Here is an 18614-nt window from a genome sequence, read left to right as displayed (position 1 = left end):
GGGGCCAGCTGCAGGCAGCCAGGGAAGATGGCCCTGATCACAGGCCAGGCCTAGGGACCGTACCCACACATGAATTTCATGTGCTGGGCTTCTAGTCATAATATAATAGATATTAAATATACAGTATTGAATTATATGCTTGTTAATGTCCTGGTTTGTTCATTCTAAGAAAGTTGCTCTGCAATTTTCATGTTCAAGGTCTCAATATCTTCTATGGTCAAAGTCCCAAACAGGAGTAGAGACCATGCATATTCTTAGGTATCTTTGTTGGTTCATTCTACTTCCTGCCCAATGCAAGTCAGACAAGGTCCCTTAGGAAAATGATCTCTAGATGCCTTATCCTCCTTCCCCCTTTTGGGGGGCACTGAGAGAAATCCCCAAAGGCTTAACCACATATTGGACTAACAGTTTGGGGCATGTTTAAATTACTTTGAAAGCAGTTTTACTTAAATGATAATATTGGAGGCACATGGAGAAAGCAAAGTATGTATCTGCTTCATCCCACTTTCCTGCAATTTGTAAATGTGCCTCATATTGTTTAATAGCATATCAAGAATTAAAGACATTGAGCATTTTAATTTTCATATAGAGATTAAGGCTCACTACTCAATGTAAATGTGTTTTACAATGTTTCTGACTGCTATAGGCAGCAAACAACTGTTTCACAATGTTTAAAGAAAATAGAAAGCAACAATGACTTATGTTTAGCACTGTGAACACATGATCAGTTTCTTGCCCTTACACCTGCTTGCAAGTTCCTGACCAAAAGGAGTTTATTCAATAGGAGGAAAAAATTGTCTAGGGCAATGAGAGAAGAAAATATACAGAAAATAAATCCTAGAGCTAGAAGGAGAAAATTATGCCAGGTTTGTCATATTAAATTTTTTTTGTCAGATTTAAGAAACCCTAGTTTGCTTATTATATCCAATATTCGTTTTATGACATTTGATGGCCCTAATGAGTTGTCAGCAGCTTGTTGGTTAACAAAATTTTCTAGGCAATTCATGCTCTGATGTAATTATACTGAGACCACCACCTACCATTGTCATTCCAGGCTATACTCCATCAGATCGGCTTCATACAAGACATTTTTCATTGTGCTACTGTGGTATTTTTTAAGAAGTAGGCATTCTTCCAGATAACTTAGGGATAGTAGATAGTTCCCTAAGGTCCTTAGAACAATTAAATATAAATTGCTTTTATAAATTTCCATGTTTACCCTCTTTTGACACTTTAATTGGAAGCATGCAAAAATGTGAATTTAATTGTGATTTCCTACCAGAAATAGTAATAGAAACCACAAGAATAATGTTTATTAGTTTGGTAAATGAAAATAGCCCAATAAGCATGCTAATCCTATATTATAAAAGGCTAATTGTCCCCTTGGGAGTTCAACTGACTGGGAGTTCAACTGCTCACTATTACATGTGCTAACCACCAGGGGGCAGCGCGGAATGAAGGAAGGCCCCAGCTAGCAGCTGGACGGCCCCAACCAGCCCTGATCTCTGGCCAGGGCTAGGGACCCTACCCGTGCATGAATTTCAGTATTTATTATAAAGATATTGGCTAAACATGGATGTGCAAATACAAAGCTTAATCTGGTCAAAATTATTTGACACCTAGTGCTACACTGCCACCAGGGGCCTGCTGGCTGGGGGAAGGATGGGGGAGGGGCCAGGGAAGGTTTTGATCCCCAGTTTGGAATGTGCAGGAGTGAGCCAATCAATGATTCTCTATCATCATTGATGTTTCTATCTCTATTTCCCTCTCTGAAATCAATCAAAGATATATTTTTAAAATGCAAGGTTTTTAGAAGAAGAAAGGTAGGGCAAGGGAGCTATGACAGGGGAGCATTTGAGATCTTGCTCCCATTTCAGATAGGATAACATAAGGTGGTCCTCAGGGGGTGACAGGTGAGGAGTGGCAGTGGGTGGAGCAGGGCAATGTGGCTGAGGAATGGGCTGTAATGACTAAGAACATCTGTGACAGTGACACCGAGCATGTGTTGGGGTCATTTTGGAATCATTCAACCCCAAGAGGTTTTGATTCCAGGTGGAAGGAGAAACATGGAGATCAGCGGGCCTTTCTTAGCCTAGACAGTGAAGCGGGAGGCAGCCCTGCTTCCCTACAAATATAAACATGCAGTAACTGCACATGGATGTCAGTCACACAGCCAAATCAATGTCCAGCCAGTGCTGGTGGCTGTGTCCTGACACTCTCTGACTGTGCTGCCATGCTATTGGCTGGGGGGTGGGGGTGGGGCAAAGCCACACCCCCAAGCACACATAGTAAGTGAAGGGGCGGACAGGAAGCCAGAAGCTGGAAGTCAGAGCTGATGTGATGCTATTGGTCAGGGAGGTCAAAGCCATGCCCCCGAGCGCACTAGTCTAGGAAGGGGCCCTTAGGAAGCCAGTAGCTGGAAGTAGCTGGAAGTAGCTGCACATCACCTGTGGGTCCCTTCGAGCCGCAGGGCATCAGCCAGACCAGGCAGGGCCTGGGGAGGCTTTTTACTGCTGGAGCCTTTCTTCCCAGGGTGGCAGCATCGGCTGTTTTATTTTATTTTTATTTTTATTTTTTTTGGAAAGCAAGCTCTGGGCTTGTGGTTCCTGGGATCCCTGAGCCATAGCATGCTCCTCCAGGCCTCACTGTGCTCCCCTCCCCCTCCTCCTGGGTTGAGCATCTGGTCCTTGTGGTTGTTATGCCCTTAAGGCTTTTATTATATAGGATTTTATCTGTATTACATTCCATCTTGCACATTGATTATTTATATAAGGTTCTCATTTTGCAGTAGATAATAAGCAATTTGAGGACATAGACTATTAATATTTAACAAAAAAAAGCAAGAATATACAATGGGGTAAAAACAGTTCTATCAATAAATGGTGTTGGGAAAATTGAACAGATACTTGCAAAAAAAGTGCATCTAGACCACCTTCTTAAACACTATCTTAGTTAAATATGCAAAATGAGCTGGATTTTTTACCCATCAGAGATCATTTTTGTTAGTAGAATCTTTTTCAGTAGATAATAAGCAATTTGAGGACATAGACTATTAATATTTAACAAAAAAAAGCAAGAATATACAGTGGGGTAAAAACAGTTCTATCAATAAATGGTGTTGGGAAAATTGAACAGATACTTTCAAAAAAAAGTGCATCTAGACCACCTTCTTAAACACTATCTTAGTTAAATATGCAGAACGAGCTGGATTTTTTACCCATCAGAGGTAATTTTTATTAGTAGAATCTTTTTTTTCCCCTCTTCTTATTGGTTGAATCTTCAGTTGGTTGCCCAGTTATGCATTTGCATTAATAATTTTGAGGGGTTTTAAAATGTTTTAGAGAAAGCTAATAAAAGATATAACTAATTTTTCTTGTGCAGTAGAACCAAGTGTTTAATGTCAATAAATACAAAGTAATCAGCAGAATCAGAGATATCATCTCAAGGAGGATTTTAAATGAATCTATGATGTTATTCCATCTGCTTTAATTTTTAAAGTATTATTCTTTATTTCTAAGAGAAGAAATGGTGTAATTAAAAAATAAAAAAAATGCAAAGGCAGCCATTCTCTTTTTGTAGGGTTTCCAATGATTGTTAATTAAGTTATAGTGATTTTTGTTATATTAACATGTTTTTAAAAAAATACATGTTTGTATTAATTTCAGAGAGGAAGGGAGAGGGAGAGATAGAAACATCAATGATGGAAGAGAATCATTTATTGACTGCCTCCCACAGGACTCCTACTGGGGATCCAGCCAGCAACCTGGGCATGTGTTCCCACCATGAATCAAACCATGGTTCATAGGTTGATGCTCAACCACTGAGCCGCAGGCTGGGTCCACTAACATGTTTTACGTAAACTTCTGGGTGTCCTTTGATGAGCCAATGTTCAAGAAAGATCATAAGACAAGGGAAAGTGAAACAGAATTTTATTACTCTCAGATCTTGGAGGAGGCTCAGGCATATCGTCCTGGACACATGGTGTGATGAAGCTCAGGGCAGACAGGGAGTAAGCAGCAGGACCTGGACTCCTACTGGGGATCCAGCCAGCAACCTGGGCATGTGCTCCCACTATGAATCAAACCATGGTTCATAGGTTGATGCTCAACTGCTGAGCTGCAGGCTGGGTCCACTAACATGTTTTACATAGACTTCCGGGTGTCCTTTGGTGAGCCAATGTTCAAGAAATATCATAAGACAAGGGAAAGTGAAACAGAATTTTATTACTCACAGATCTTGGAGGAGGCTCAGGCATATCTTCCTGGACACATGGTGTGATGAGACTCAGGGCAGACAGCGAGTAAGCAGCAGGGCCTAGGGCATATGCCTTTATTACCATTTGGTCCAGTGAGGGTGAGTAGAGAGCTTTGGGGTTCTGGTCATGCCAGATTGGTCAATTCAACCCAAAAGAGCAAAAGCCCATTAACTTCATGAGGGATTTATTTAAGGAGCTCACAATGGGAAGGATCTGGGAGGCAGGAGAGAACTTATCAACAGGGGTACAGGGGAAGTCATATCAGGAACTTAACTCTTTCTTGTGACTCTGCAGGCTGTTACTTAAGGCATGAATTCCAGGGAGGGGCTAGTGTCCGTTACAGGAGCCCAATAAGGCCCCTCAGCAACACCAAATAGATGTAGAGGCAGCAATATTATGGGGTAGTTTAGCTAAATTCTCAACAGTGCCCTTTTGAAAAGGTCATTGTAAATATGCAACTTTATTTTATAATTTCTAAAAATCAGGATACCCACTACTGAAGGCAAAGATATGCATGTGTCATAATGAAAAATATTCTAAAGCATCTGAATCCCTAAGTTAAATCAGATGGACTGATCTGAGTCTGCCTTGAGGGGAAAAAACAAACTGGAGGGATAAAGGATATCCTCCAAGGGTAAGGTTACTGAAGAAGGATGAGTAGTTGGTTAATGAGACTTTTATTCTTGCCTCCTTAAATTGTAAACAGAAAAGGATGAGAAAGGAACCACAGACCTGGTGGGGGGGACCAAAAAACAGCAATAAATCTTTAGGCAATGTCAAGATTCTTTAATGACTAGAGTTAACATGTTGACACCAGGGTTGTAAAATTAAAGTGACTAAATATCAGTGTTTATATTTGGATCCAAATATATATTGACATAATAGAGAATATTGATTAAAGGAAGGAAAAGCTGAGGATGGGAAAAGAAGGAAAGAAACTAAACTTAGCTGAGCAATTAATATATGCAAGATACTCCATTAGGAGGCAATAACTCTTCCAACAGATACTTGGCAAAAAATGAAACTAGCTCAGCCTTTTCAGGTATAGATTATTTTGCCTACCATACAGATAAGAAATCATAACCTCAGTAACCTGAAGTAACTTTCCCAAGTAAATACAGCTAACAAGGGCTAAAGGAATTCTAACCTGAGATGGGCTAATTCTTGTTTTTAATATATTTTTATTGATTTCACAGAGGAAGGGAGAGGGATAGATAGAAATATAAATGATGAGAAACATTGATCAGCTGCCTCCTGTATGCCCCCTACTGGAGATCAAGCCCACAACCCAAGCATATGCCCTGATTGGAATTGAACTGTAACCTCCTGGTTCATAGTTTGACCCTCAACAACTGAGCACACCAGCTGGGTATAGGCTAATTCTTTATTCCATTCACCTAGTTGAGATACCTACATTGTCTCATTCCCTTTGTGTCAAAATTTAGATCATAGGCATTATTATTTCCATTTTACATATAAAAGAAAGTGAGGTTAAGTTGGCATTCTCTAAAGCCATTCCACCAGCAAGTGATGCCTATGACTTCGTTTTTAATAGCCAGTGATGTTTAAAACTGACATTAAAAAAGAGTCAAGTACAAAATATTAACCAATGTCATTCCAATACATTCAATTAAAAAACCCACAAAGGTGTGTTAACCTAGATTGGGCAGGTCTTGCTTAAGGCACATGTAAACTCTTTACCAAAGAAGTCATAGGCCCTGGGAATGACTACCCACCATGACCTACCCCATTAGGAACTTATGATCAGATAACCCTGTGAGGTTACTTTTGGTCTCTGGACTTGTCAGATTTATTACAGAGCTCATTTTTCATCCATCCCCCCTGCCCCCTTTCAACTGTTCCTCCTTTACATGTGAAAATTGCATGACTATTGATTCTGCAGTATGATCCTCTAAATAACTTGTGTGTGTGTGTGTGTGTGTGTGTGTGTGTATAATTCTATAATACATGACTTATTGTATTGTGTGTTCACCACACTAAATCAACTCTCCTTCCATCACTATCCCCCCTTACGCTCTGCTACCTCCTTCAACCACCCGCGCCCCCGTTCCCCTCTGGTAAGCAGACTTTATATTTGTAGTATCAGTGTGAACTCATATAACTGTTGGCTTTTAATCATTAATGGTAATAATAATAATAGAAGAAAGGGAAGAATGTTTACTACTTGTTAATATGTATGGTAAACATTTTTATATGTTTTTAAATTTTATTCTCAAAATAACCCTATGAAGTAGCCCGATTTTACAGTGAAATAACCTGATACTCAGAAATAAGTAACTGATTAAGTTATTTGATTAAAGATCGCTTCTGAATAGACATCAGAACTAAAACTTGAAGCAAAGTCAGTTTTACTCCAGAGCACTTTCATCATTTGGCAAAACTACATTTATACTACAATGTTGGCAATTCTTGCCTTCCTTAACTGCAGTTCTCTGGAAGTTTTGGCAATCTGGGTGATATTGCAACAAGATTGAGAAAACTCCACGATGAAATCTCTCATTTATGTTATCACCAAGTGAATGTTTGCTTCATCAATGACTATAAAGGTGATAAGGTGTCTATTAGAGCACGATACCTCACGTTGTAACTGTTGCTATTTATCTGTTGCCTCTCTGAGAAACACTAAGAATTTTATGAACCACATTTCATGAAGTTGCTACAATGCCCAAGAGGCACAGAAAATATAAATTTAAAGGTACTGTTCATTATAACATCAAAGTATCAAAAAAGATTTGAACTGTCTTCCAGCCACACAATATTTTCTTTAATGTTGAAATTTTTAGGTTTTCATTGTTCAGATGATCAAAGGCTTGTCTCCAATAGCTATGCTTGCATTAATGAAAGCACACACACCACTGAAAATCCTTTTGTATTTTTCTCATGACAATGGCCTGAGCTGAAGCTCCACAAGCAAAAAAAAAAAAAAGGTTTTTTAGGTCAAATAGATTTGGGAAATGGTTATATCATAGCACCTTCTAAGAGATTTATAAGGTATTTGTGCGTTATAAAGAAGTGGATTTCAATTTCACTGTACATCTGAGTTGCTTGTGTATTGCTTAAAAATAGAAGTCCTCTAGTTAGGACTTAGTTATTACCCAAGGGTATTATTTTTTAAACATTTTGGATTATTAAAAATTTAAACGTTAGAAATTATAATTTTTCCAGGGTAATTTTAGATTCTAGCTGTAATTTAAACCCACGCAACATAAAAAGAAATGAATTTATTTCTTAGGTAGTATAGACAATTTGCCTGTGAATTTGCCTAAAATTCTTAGGAATAAGGTAGTGAAGGTTTTGACTACTGATTTCTCTTATTATAGTTACAATATACTTTTCCACTAAACTGTAGGCTTATTTATTTATTTATTTAATCTTCACCCGAGGATATTTTTCCATTGATCATTAGATAGAATGGGATAGGGAAAGACAGAAAGAAATATCAATGTGAGAGAAACATATCAATTAGTTACCTCTTGCAGGAGCCCCAACCAGGGCCCAGGTCAGGGAGGAGCCTGTAGCCAAGGTACCTGCCCTTGACCAGAATCAAACCCAGGACCCTTCTGTCCACAGGCCAATGCTATATCCACTGAGCCAAACCAGCTAGGGATACTATAGGCTTATTTAGAAGAAGGGGCTGTATGTAATCATTTTGGAGTCTCTATCAAATATACCTAAATTTAATTTTATGAAAAAATTAGGCATTTACTAAAATACTACAAATTGTAATATTTTCATAGTCAATGATTATTTTATTCATTTATTATTTATTCAGAGATTATACATTGGCCAATTGCTGTCTGGCAGACACTCTATGTCATCTAAGGCTGATGAACATTCCCTCTGTTTTGTCATGGTTTATTGCCATACACATAGGCAAAGCAAAGTAAAGGAATATGATGTATATTCAAATGAGAGCAATATAGTGTGAGAATAGGGAGCATATAAAATAACTCTTCTCTAAAATCTGAATTGGAGTACGTTAAATCGCCTATGCAACCTTTTTAGTTATCATATAATTGTAGAATTTACAGAATGTTGGAGTTCACCAGCTTAGGTAGCCTTCTGTTTAACCCCAAGGAAGCAACTGACTTGTTCAAGATTAGAGCTGACCAGCGGCCATAGATTATTGAACTCCCAGGATCTGTTTTACACAAGAAAAGGATGTTGGAACATACCCTGTCCCCCTCCCGCCCCCTAACAAAAAGCATATTCTTACACTAAAGGATTTTTTTTATGGTTACTTTAAAATGTGTTCAAAATATAAAGGAAGAAAAAAAGAAAGGGAGGAGGAGAGGATGAGAGAGAGCAAGGAAAAGAGGATGGAAGGGAAGCAGATAAAGAAAGAAAAACAAGAAAGAAGGGAGGAAAAGCAGGGAGACCGGGAGGGGGAAAACTTCATTTTTTGACATTGGTTTAAATCCGTGGTTCTCAACCTGTGGGTCGCGACCCCTTTGGGGGTCGAACGACCCTTTCACAGGGGTCGCCTAAGACCATCGCAAAACACATATATAATTACATATTGTTTACAGTAGCAAAATTACAGTTATGAAGTAGCAACGAAAATAATTTTATGGTTGGGGATCACCACAACATGAGGAACTATATTAAAGGGTCGCGGCTTTAGGAAGGTTGAGAACCACTGGTTTAAATGAAAAGGATGCCCAATTAGAATACACTGTCAGCCATTCAGCTGCTTCAAAACTATTGAGGCTAATACGTAAGATTAGATTTCTTGGTTAATAAAATATTGGATTTTATACTCAAGAAATATGATATTTTTAATGTTTTTAAGATTTTATGCCAGACAGATTGATGATCATATTGTTTATATCACCTCCTGGCTTGAAATATTGATGTTCCTGCAGGTATTACATACCATTGTCATATTGATATCTTAGAGGCTAGACACAATCCAAATGTAGTTATTTTGTAATTCTTCATTTTATTTTATTTTATTTTTTACAAAGAAAGAACTTTGCATTAGAATTAAACTTTGTTGTGGTACCTGACTCCTATAAGCACCACTGAGATCCCAAACCCATGGTGACTGCTTAACTTCTCCTTGGGACCCCACTCATTTTGTGATGCTTTTGTTCTTAGCTTACCCTTTCAGCTTGTATCAAAGTGAAGGAAATGTCTCAATGGGAAGAATTCAAGAGCATTTTTCTAACCCCTTCCTTTACTTAATTTAATTTCATGACCTGTTTTCAATTGCAACTTTTACAGGAGGACAGGACATGTTTGATGAAGCATAAAGAAAATCCCCCAAGCAATGGCAGTACAAAACCAGAGCCTATCCCACAGGTATTTTTGTTGTTGTTGGTTGGTTTTTTATTATGTCAGAAAGTGCTCCTTTTATTTTCTAATTAGTATTATTTTATTTTAATTTTTTCTATAACTATTCATCCCCTCTATGCCCTCTTCCACCTCCACACCCTCTCCCTGCAATCACCATCTTGTTGTCCATGTCCATGAGGTCTCTCTCTGCTTTTTTTTTTCTTTTTTGTTCAATCCTTCCACTCCCACTTCCTTGCTTCCACATCAAAACTGTCTGCCTGCTCCCTATCTATGATCCTGTCTCTATTTTGCTTGGTAGTTCAGTTTGTTCATTAGATTCCACATATGAGTGAAATCATATGGTACTTGTCTTTCTCTGACTGGCTTTTTTCACAGCGTAATGTTCTCTTTTTTTCAAAACTATGTTTTTATTGATTTTAGAGGGAGGAAGGGAGGGAGGGAGAGAGAGAGAGAGAGAGAGAGAGAGAGAGAGAGAGAGAAACAACAATGAGAGAGAAACAGGTATTGGCTGTCTCCTGCATGCCCCCCTCCCCACCCCCACCACAGGGATCCAGCCCAAATTCTGGGCATGTACCCTAACTAGGAATGGAACCAGTGACCTCCTGGTGCATGGGTTGATGCTCAACCAACTAAGCCACACTCACTGGGCCATAATGTTCTCGTACATGTATTTGCTTTAGTGAGTTTTCTCTTTTGCTCTTACTGAAGCAGCGATGTTGTATAGGCAAATCAAATATATTCCTTCACCTAGTGCTTCTGTACCTTTCCATGATTATTATGCCTGCCACTGAGCTTTTAGTTTTATTATCTGAGGTCCTCAGAAGAACAAGGGTGAGGGAGGTGTCCCTCCCCTCATCCACAACCAAGAAACAAAACAAAAATAAACTCAGAACAAAAACAAGCATCTATTCCTTAGGGGACAAATAAAAAGATTTGTGGATAAGAGGAGGTAAAAAAAAAAAAAGTACATCTAATCCAACAAAAACAAACAAACAAAAAAACTCAGGAGCTTATTTCTGAACTTCTATCTTTACTGTTCAATATTTGACTAAAAATATTAAAACAGTTCTTAGGTGTCATTTCACTTGACACATTTTTTTTCAAATTTTGGGTTAGATTTGAATGGTTTGGCCAAAGTTTTCTCAAAATATTTTAAAATATTTTGCCATTAGTAGACAATATAATATGAACTTTCATGAAGTAGCAATAGTAACATATTTCCATTTATTTTATTTTTGTTTAGCATTAGTTTTCTATCAGATATTTGTTGAGATATATGAATTTAAATTACTATTCCATTACACTTTAAATTTTGTCATATACTAATATATATATATACTAGAGGTCCAATGCATGAAAATTCGTGCAAGAGTAGGCCTTCCTTCCCCCGGCTGCTGGCACCGGCTTCCCTCTGGCACCCAGGACCCAGGCTGCTTCCCTCCTCCAGCCACCTGCAGGCACCCGGGACTCAGGCTGGCTTCCCTCAGGCTGCCTGCAAGCATCCAGGACCCAGACTGGCTTCCCTCTGACCCTGGCTTAGTCAGGAAGGACATCTGGAATGACATTAGGAAGACATTCAATCTAATTAGCATATTTCCCTTTTATTATGTGTGTGTGTGTGTGTGTGTGTGTGTGTGTGTGTGTGTATTTGACTCTCCTAATTGTCTTTTTGTGCTGTTTGACAGAAATTGCAAATGCCTCCTTGTACTGAATGTGAAGTTGAAAAAACCCAAGGAAAAAAATTCACCAGCTTTGAAGGAAGGGTGACTAAAGAAGAAAAAATACTGTAGATGTCAAGAAACTGTGTTCAAAACATTCATTTGCTATTGTCTTCATATCCTTTTTAGACCATAGTCTTGATGGAAATACTAAGTTTTTAAATCATGTAACTTTTTCACAATTTTGTGTACTTTATCAAGTATTCTTCAAATTGTCCAAATGATTCCAGGCCAATTATGATCCTCAAGCAATAACCTAATTAAAACAGATATCTTCAGTCAAAAATAGTCATTGTCATCAGTAAATTGCCCAGTATAATTGGTCTCTTTTGAACTCAAATGCAATATAAGTTAATTCTTATGATTCATTTGAGTATCTAGTACAGTGATGGCGAACTTATGACAAGCGTGTCAGAGGTGACTCGCGAACTCATTTTTTTGGCTGATTTTTCTTTGTTAAATGGCATTTAAACATATAAAATAAATATCAAAAATATAAATCTTTGTTTTACTATGGTTGCAAATATCAAAAAAATTCTATATGTGTTCCGGCACCAGAGTTAAGTTAAGGTTTTTCAAAATGCTGACACGCCGAGCTCAAAAGGTTCGCCATCACTGATCTAGTACTTCTGTGATCTAATATGTAAAATCTGCTGGAGGATGATAAAATGTCTTCCATCCTCAGCATTCTTAGAATCCAAATTGCAATCATATCATAAAGAATTTGGTCCCCACTGGCTAATTGGATTCACATTCTTCAAGATTGGAATATGAATATTTGTTTGAGAGGGTTTATTGCTGTTCTTATTATGTTGAACCATGGCTAACCAATATCAAGGCAGTTCTGTCAGGGATTTAGTCAGTTAACAGAATTCATTAAGTGTATTTGGTATAATGTAGATAAAATATCTAAATGAATGACTAAATTTCTGACACAACTGATTAGATTTTTGGCATTCTATAGACACATCCCTATGGTTGTCTGCTGGAATGACTCCAAGTTAGAATCAAGTTATTTGAAATGCTTGGCATAATTTTTGATATGAAATTTGGGTACTGAAATGTGGGATGGAGAGGGGGTTCCAAAATACAAATATACAAGCAGATGCAGATGATATACATTTAAAAATGGGAATTTGGTGGAAGTAAAATAGCCATGTGGAGCCAATGAACCCAGATTTGTATATCTTGGAAACAAATGTATTAAAACAAAAAATGGCTGTGATAATCTTTGAAGTTGGAGCTCCATATAGGACTATCAGTGATCAAATAAATTCACTCCTGAATAATTTGAACATAGTTCACAAGAAAGAGAAATTGATAATTCAATAATTATATGACTGATAGGATGGATATAGCATCAAACTTACAAACTCAAATTAATGGATAAAATGATCATTGTAGTTGGTCTGAGCCAAATATATGTACACCCATTTGCAGAAAGCATATAAAAGTATGGGATTTATACAATGGATATGCCAAGCATTCATTGGGGCATTGAATTCTGACAGGCTGTGCTAGAAATACTTAATAATATACACAGATTTCATGAAATCTTTAATCAGTAGATGAAATTAAATTCTGGTATAAAATGGCACACCTTTGATCAGGATGACATAATCAAAGAAATGTAGTGATTTGGAAAAATGGCAAACTATCATTAACAGTAAAAGTAACATTGTGGCTGTTGTATTTACAGAATAACTGTGTCATTTATCAGTATTTTTCAGATTATAGGCTAATTCTAAGAAAGAAAGAGAATTAATTTTATAGATGACCCATAGAATTTACAGGTAAGTGACCATAATAGAGAGAAGATCAAAGTCCAAAGTTTCTGTTGACTTCTTGCTCTAAAAAATTTGATTATATGAGCAGGAATATGGCTCATTTCTCGAGTCCTGTTCCTTATAATTTTTCCACTGTAACCATAAACCCTAACCATCTTCAAAGTCTTATGAAAGATAAGTTAGTTTTAATTTAGGTCCACTTTCCTACCCCTACCTTGTGCCTCAACTTCACTCCTACATTCTATGGATCCTATGAAAGTTAATCACCCATTTCACCTTAGCACAGTATGTTATGAGGCATCCTTGGAACTAATAAAAAGAAAATCAGGCTGATATTTTCTGAAATTTTATAGCATATATGATAAAAAATGAGAATTTGGCATAATATTAATCAAATTTGAACGGCTTATTTATAATTTTTTCTATGCTATAAATTCCTATCCTAGTATTGATAATAAAAATCAAGTTGCTTCTCTTAATTATTGTTATGATCAAGTGGGCTTTGAATGAATATAATGTATATACTTTTTCTTTAATGATAGATAGTATTATATGTCCTGCATACTTTACTGTGGTATATTCATTGCATTATTTGTTTCAAAACAAAAGGAATTTGTAGCAAAAGAGCTTTATAAATATTTTTAAGAAATATTCTGAGAGTTCCTTTTGATAGTTAAGTGCAGAATACCTTTATTAGTATGCTCTGTGAATGTAATGAATGCATTTTATTTCTCTCAATCCTTTAATTACTTTAAAATAGCATCAGAGAGGTTTAAAATGCTTTACTTACACGTGTGGCTTTTGTCTATAAAAGAGGGGCCATTTCTTATTATGTCTTTTAATTACTAGTAATAGCTCTATAAATAGATGATTGTTTTTTGAGGAGTTAACATTAGCCTAACTATCCTCATATGGAAGAAAACATTAACCTGAATGTTGAATATATATAGTATGAACTCTATTATGTACCTGTAATGGTAAGCAGTGAAAGATTTCTTATGTTTTGCAGACTATGAACTGATTTCTATTGAGAAACATACTTACTGATGGACTAACTTAATATATGGATTACCAGAACTACAACAACTTATTTCTCTCTAGTTATTTTAAAGTATTAATCTGCTATATATTCATTCTAAGTTATGAATTTGTTTTGGATTTTGTATTTTCTCTTATATCCAACTATGTGAATTGGAGTAGTGCCTCAAGTGTATCAGAATAAATGCTGACTATGTCTATCCAATGCCAACATTTTCAGATGAAAAGTAAAAGATTCAGTAATGCATCTGGATGTGACTTCCTGTGTGATCCTAAATCTCTGAATGCTGAATATATTAGATGGCTAACTATTGATTTTCATTCCTTAATCACCTATTTAGCATTGTAGTGCTATTTCAGACATAATTCTGTTTCATAAAATATACTGGATTACAAGTCTAAGACAGTTCTATGTGAAAGAGACATTGGCTGTTTTAGATGACAATGTGGATAGGTGTATTAAAACAATATCTGTGAACTTTTAATAGTGGAATCTTTTATTTTTATAGCTCGGTACTGTAATTAGCACTAATTGAAGCAGAGGCTGAAATATTATCAACACATAGAGTAGGGTGAGCTGGCCAGACTTAGAGAGTGATGAAAACATATACTTGTTTTCTTAGGGAACATTTTCTGTCATGTGTAAAGTCTTAAACTTTCCCGAATTATTTGTTCATCTGGATTATGTACCATAGTGTTAATGTCCAAGTGATGAAGGATAAAAGGTACTGAAAGATGGCCTATTTTTCCTCAATAAAGATTTATTTCCAAAACTACAATGTATATTATTCTACATAAACTAATTGAAAAAAAACCCCAACAAATATTAACATTAAAAATAGTGCTTACTTCTGTGTATCAAGAGCTAAGAACTTTTTAAAGATATCATCCTGGAAGTTTCTTCAATCTCTCTTTGCCAGTGTCTTGGAAATATTATATTTTACTTAGAGTGTTGTTGTTTTTTTCTTTTTAACAGAGTTCCATGATGGCAAAGATTTTTGTCTTTTTGTCTGAAAATGAGTCTCAAGTGCTTAGAACTAACTGCCCCATAGAAATTGCTCAAATATTTGCTGAATGAATTAATTCAGGACCTAAAGCAGCAAGGGAAGAAGGAAGCGATGCTAAAAGGGAGCATATTCTAGTAGGATAACAGGAACTATTAAGACCAGTGTTTTAGGAAGAAGAAATAAATGCTATCTTTTAGGGTTTGTTTGTAGGCTTTTTCCCTTTGCCTTTTTCTCTGGAAGGTTTATATATGGACCTGTAGCTGTGACTTTAAGCAGAGTGGATATGACAGTGCTGGATGAATTTTGGAATGCAGCTCAGTGTAATGGACATAATTCATAGGGAATGTATGTGTCCTCATTGGAATCCAGCTTTGACATTCACTCTGACTTGCACAGGTCACTTAATTTCTTTTAGCGTTAGTTTCTGAGCTCTTGAGAGATTTTCCTAGTCCTTTAGCAGTCATAACTCAAGGACCGTCACTCTGACTTGCACAGGTCACTTAATTTCTTTTAGCATTAGTTTCTGAGCTCTTGAGAGATTTTCCTCTGTTCTGCTGAGCCCTAGTCCTTTAGCAGTCATAACTCAAGGACCACTGTGGAAGTAAATGAACATCTACAGGATGGGGCTCTGGACTCCCTAAACCCTCACTTTCAATAGTATCTATGCTTTTCTTTAAATGTATTTTTAAAATATATGTTTTTATTGATTTCAGAGAGGAAGGGAGAGATAGAGAGAGATAGAAACATCAATGATGAGACAGAATCATTGATTGGCTGCCTCCTGCTCACCCCTTACTGGGGATTGATGCTCCACCACTGAGCCATGCCAGCTGGGCTAAATGTATTTTTCAATTACAATTTACATCCAATATTATTCTGTATTAGTTTCAGACATATAGTAAAGTGGTTAGAAAATCACATGCTTTACAGAGTGGTCCCCTGATTGCTTCAGAATACTCACCTGGCCTATATTTAAGTATCTCAAAATTACTGACTATATTTCCTATGCTCTAATCCACATCTCTGTGGCTCTTCTGCAATGACCAATTTATACTGCTTAATCCCTTCACTTTTTCCACCCAGCCCCATCAACCCACTCCCTTCTGACATTTGTCAGTCTGTTCTAGAGTATTTATTCTTTCATATAATCTATTGTGTTTAAACATTTGCCAGGGCTGACTGGCAGACCCTGAGCAAGGGATGAACAGACTGCTTTGACACACATTTCTGTGAAAGAGAGGGCTAAGGGACTGTTTTACTTTAGAGGTAAAAAGCAGTCCTGTTTGACTGCCTTCTTAGACTTTTATTGTCACAACAGCTTGACCTAAAATTAACCTCTAGGTATAATCAGTAGGGTAAGTATCCTTGAGAAAGCACATGCTTCTACAAGGTCGGGTCTAAAAGACTAAACAGAGATTTTAGTAAAATAACCAGGGGTTCAGACTTGCTTGGAAAAGTCAAGGTAGGGGCTACCATCTTCAGCAAGGTCCCCCCAGAGGCCCCTGACCTTTCGGAGAATTCTCCTTACAGACATTCCAACCAAGTCCCTTGCTTTCCCACACACATTCTGCAATTCTTTCAATGGTGAAAGGGAGTCCAAAGTCCAATTTCAAAGTGATTTGAATATCGCTGAATAAGATAATCGCTATGATTTGTTCATTTGTTCATTCAACTATTCCACTTTTCCATTAGGATACAATGGTAAGCAAAAGTATTAATTTTGAATACTAATATTACACGTAATGCCAGTCACTGTTTTAGATATGGTGAAGAGATTAAGCAAAGAAAAACAAAACTCATAGACACGGACAATAGTATGGTGATTACCAGAGGGAAAGAGGAGTGGGGCACGGGGAGGTAGAGGGTAAAGGGTGGATAAATGTTATGGAAGGAGACTTGATGTGGGATGGTGAACACATGATACAATATATAGATGATGTATTATAGAATTGTACACCTGAAACCTATATAAATTTATTAACCAATGTCACTTCAATAAATTCAATAAAAGTATTATAAATATTCTCAGGATTATTTGAGACATATTACAATTACCCTTATTTCATAAATGAGGATATTGAAGTAGAAAAGTGTTAATGAATTGTCAAGATCACACAGCTAGTAAGAGGCAGAGGAGGGATAAATGAGTTACTGGAATCTGTGTGCTTAAGCATTTCACACACTGCCTCCACTGCAGAGGCCAGAGTCCTGCATCTATGGAGCTTACAGTATAGAAAAAAAGACAACCATTAATGAAGGAAGCACACGATAAATGCATGACCGCTACAAAGAAAGACCAGGGTTCTCTTTACGGTATACCATGGGACACGGAGAGTGGAGTATGAAGGCAAGTTGGCTTGTAATGTCTTCACTCAGAAAAGGATTCTAAACTAAGATTAATGAATGCATAATATTTTGTATGGTGTTCAAAACCTTAACAATTGTAGGCATTATTCTAGCAGTTTCTATACACATTTGTGCTTTCTGGCAGTTGTGAACATTTTAATTTGTAGATGCATAAGTTTAGTATGAATCCCCCTCATATGTTTACATATTTATCCATGTATGTGCATGCCTGCATGCCTATGTTCATGGATGTTAATTCAGCAAAACATGCATATACCGGTTGAAAGTTTAATTTTTCTACCCTCATTCTATTCCTATTCACATGTTTCATGTTATTTTAACACAGAAATTCTAAGAGCACAGTAGATAATTGTCCAATGCAATTGCAATGAATACACAATGCTAATTTGGACTGTGCAAATGGACATACAAATTAGCATCTCCAATCAGCTATTTGATGTAGACAATCATCCCCATCCCTCAAATGCACAGGGTTTACTCATGTTCCTCTTTATGTCTGTTCATTTGTCAATAGTTAGACCTAGTTTAGGGAGTTGCATTTGGAGTTATTCACCAAATAACCTAAAAAGGGGAACCCCTTTCAGCATGGCTTTGTATGCATGGATAATCAAAGGAATTTTAAACAACTATGCTTATAGTAACCGAAGCATTTTTTACTTGAGAACAATGAGGTAGGTAATTATACTAGTAATTGTCCACTCTGTAGTAGAGGACAGATACACTGTTAGAGAAATAAAACTGAATTCATAAGATGAAGGAATGGGAGGTATTTTATTTATCTCAAATGGTAATGAGATAATGTTCTTGTGACAGGAATTTGCTGAGGAAGTTTCCAGACACAGATAACTTTGAAATTACTACATCTTTGAAAACCAGTATGGTTTTATGAGGAAATACTTTGCTTAGGTTTTGTCTTTCTCTCTCTCTCTCTTTCTCTCTTTAATAAAGTGATGCATTGTTATTTTGCCTTTTCTCTATGTGTTTTACTTGAAATTGAGGTTAAATGCAATTCATTGAATTACTATAATTTTAGAATAAAATACTAACTACTCCATGGTACAACTGCCAAGGTTAATTGGCTTTTACTTAAGATCTCATGTGATTTGTGTACTTTTACTTTCCA

At 36.7% G+C, this 18614-nt stretch overlaps 1 protein-coding gene across 2 annotated transcripts in view; it reads left to right on the top strand.

The window, feature by feature from the left end:
- The window catches only part of LUZP2 (leucine zipper protein 2), a 317411-nt gene extending 305841 nt beyond the window's left edge, over positions 1–11570 (top strand). For both annotated transcript variants that reach the window (XM_005873094.2, XM_005873092.2), the window contains exons 11-12: positions 9503–9580; positions 11260–11570. In XM_005873094.2, the coding sequence (XP_005873156.1) occupies positions 9503–9580; positions 11260–11364 (183 nt within the window). In that variant the 3' untranslated portion in view covers positions 11365–11570. The remainder of the gene's footprint in view (positions 1–9502; positions 9581–11259) is intronic.
- The last annotated feature ends 7044 nt before the right edge of the window (positions 11571–18614 follow it).

The sequence above is a fragment of the Myotis brandtii genome, unplaced genomic scaffold, assembly GCF_000412655.1.
Source record: "Myotis brandtii unplaced genomic scaffold, ASM41265v1 scaffold399, whole genome shotgun sequence".
Classification (NCBI taxonomy): domain Eukaryota; kingdom Metazoa; phylum Chordata; class Mammalia; order Chiroptera; family Vespertilionidae; genus Myotis; species Myotis brandtii.
Note: the sequence above shows the minus strand (reverse complement) of the source record. Positions and strands in the feature narration are given on the sequence as shown.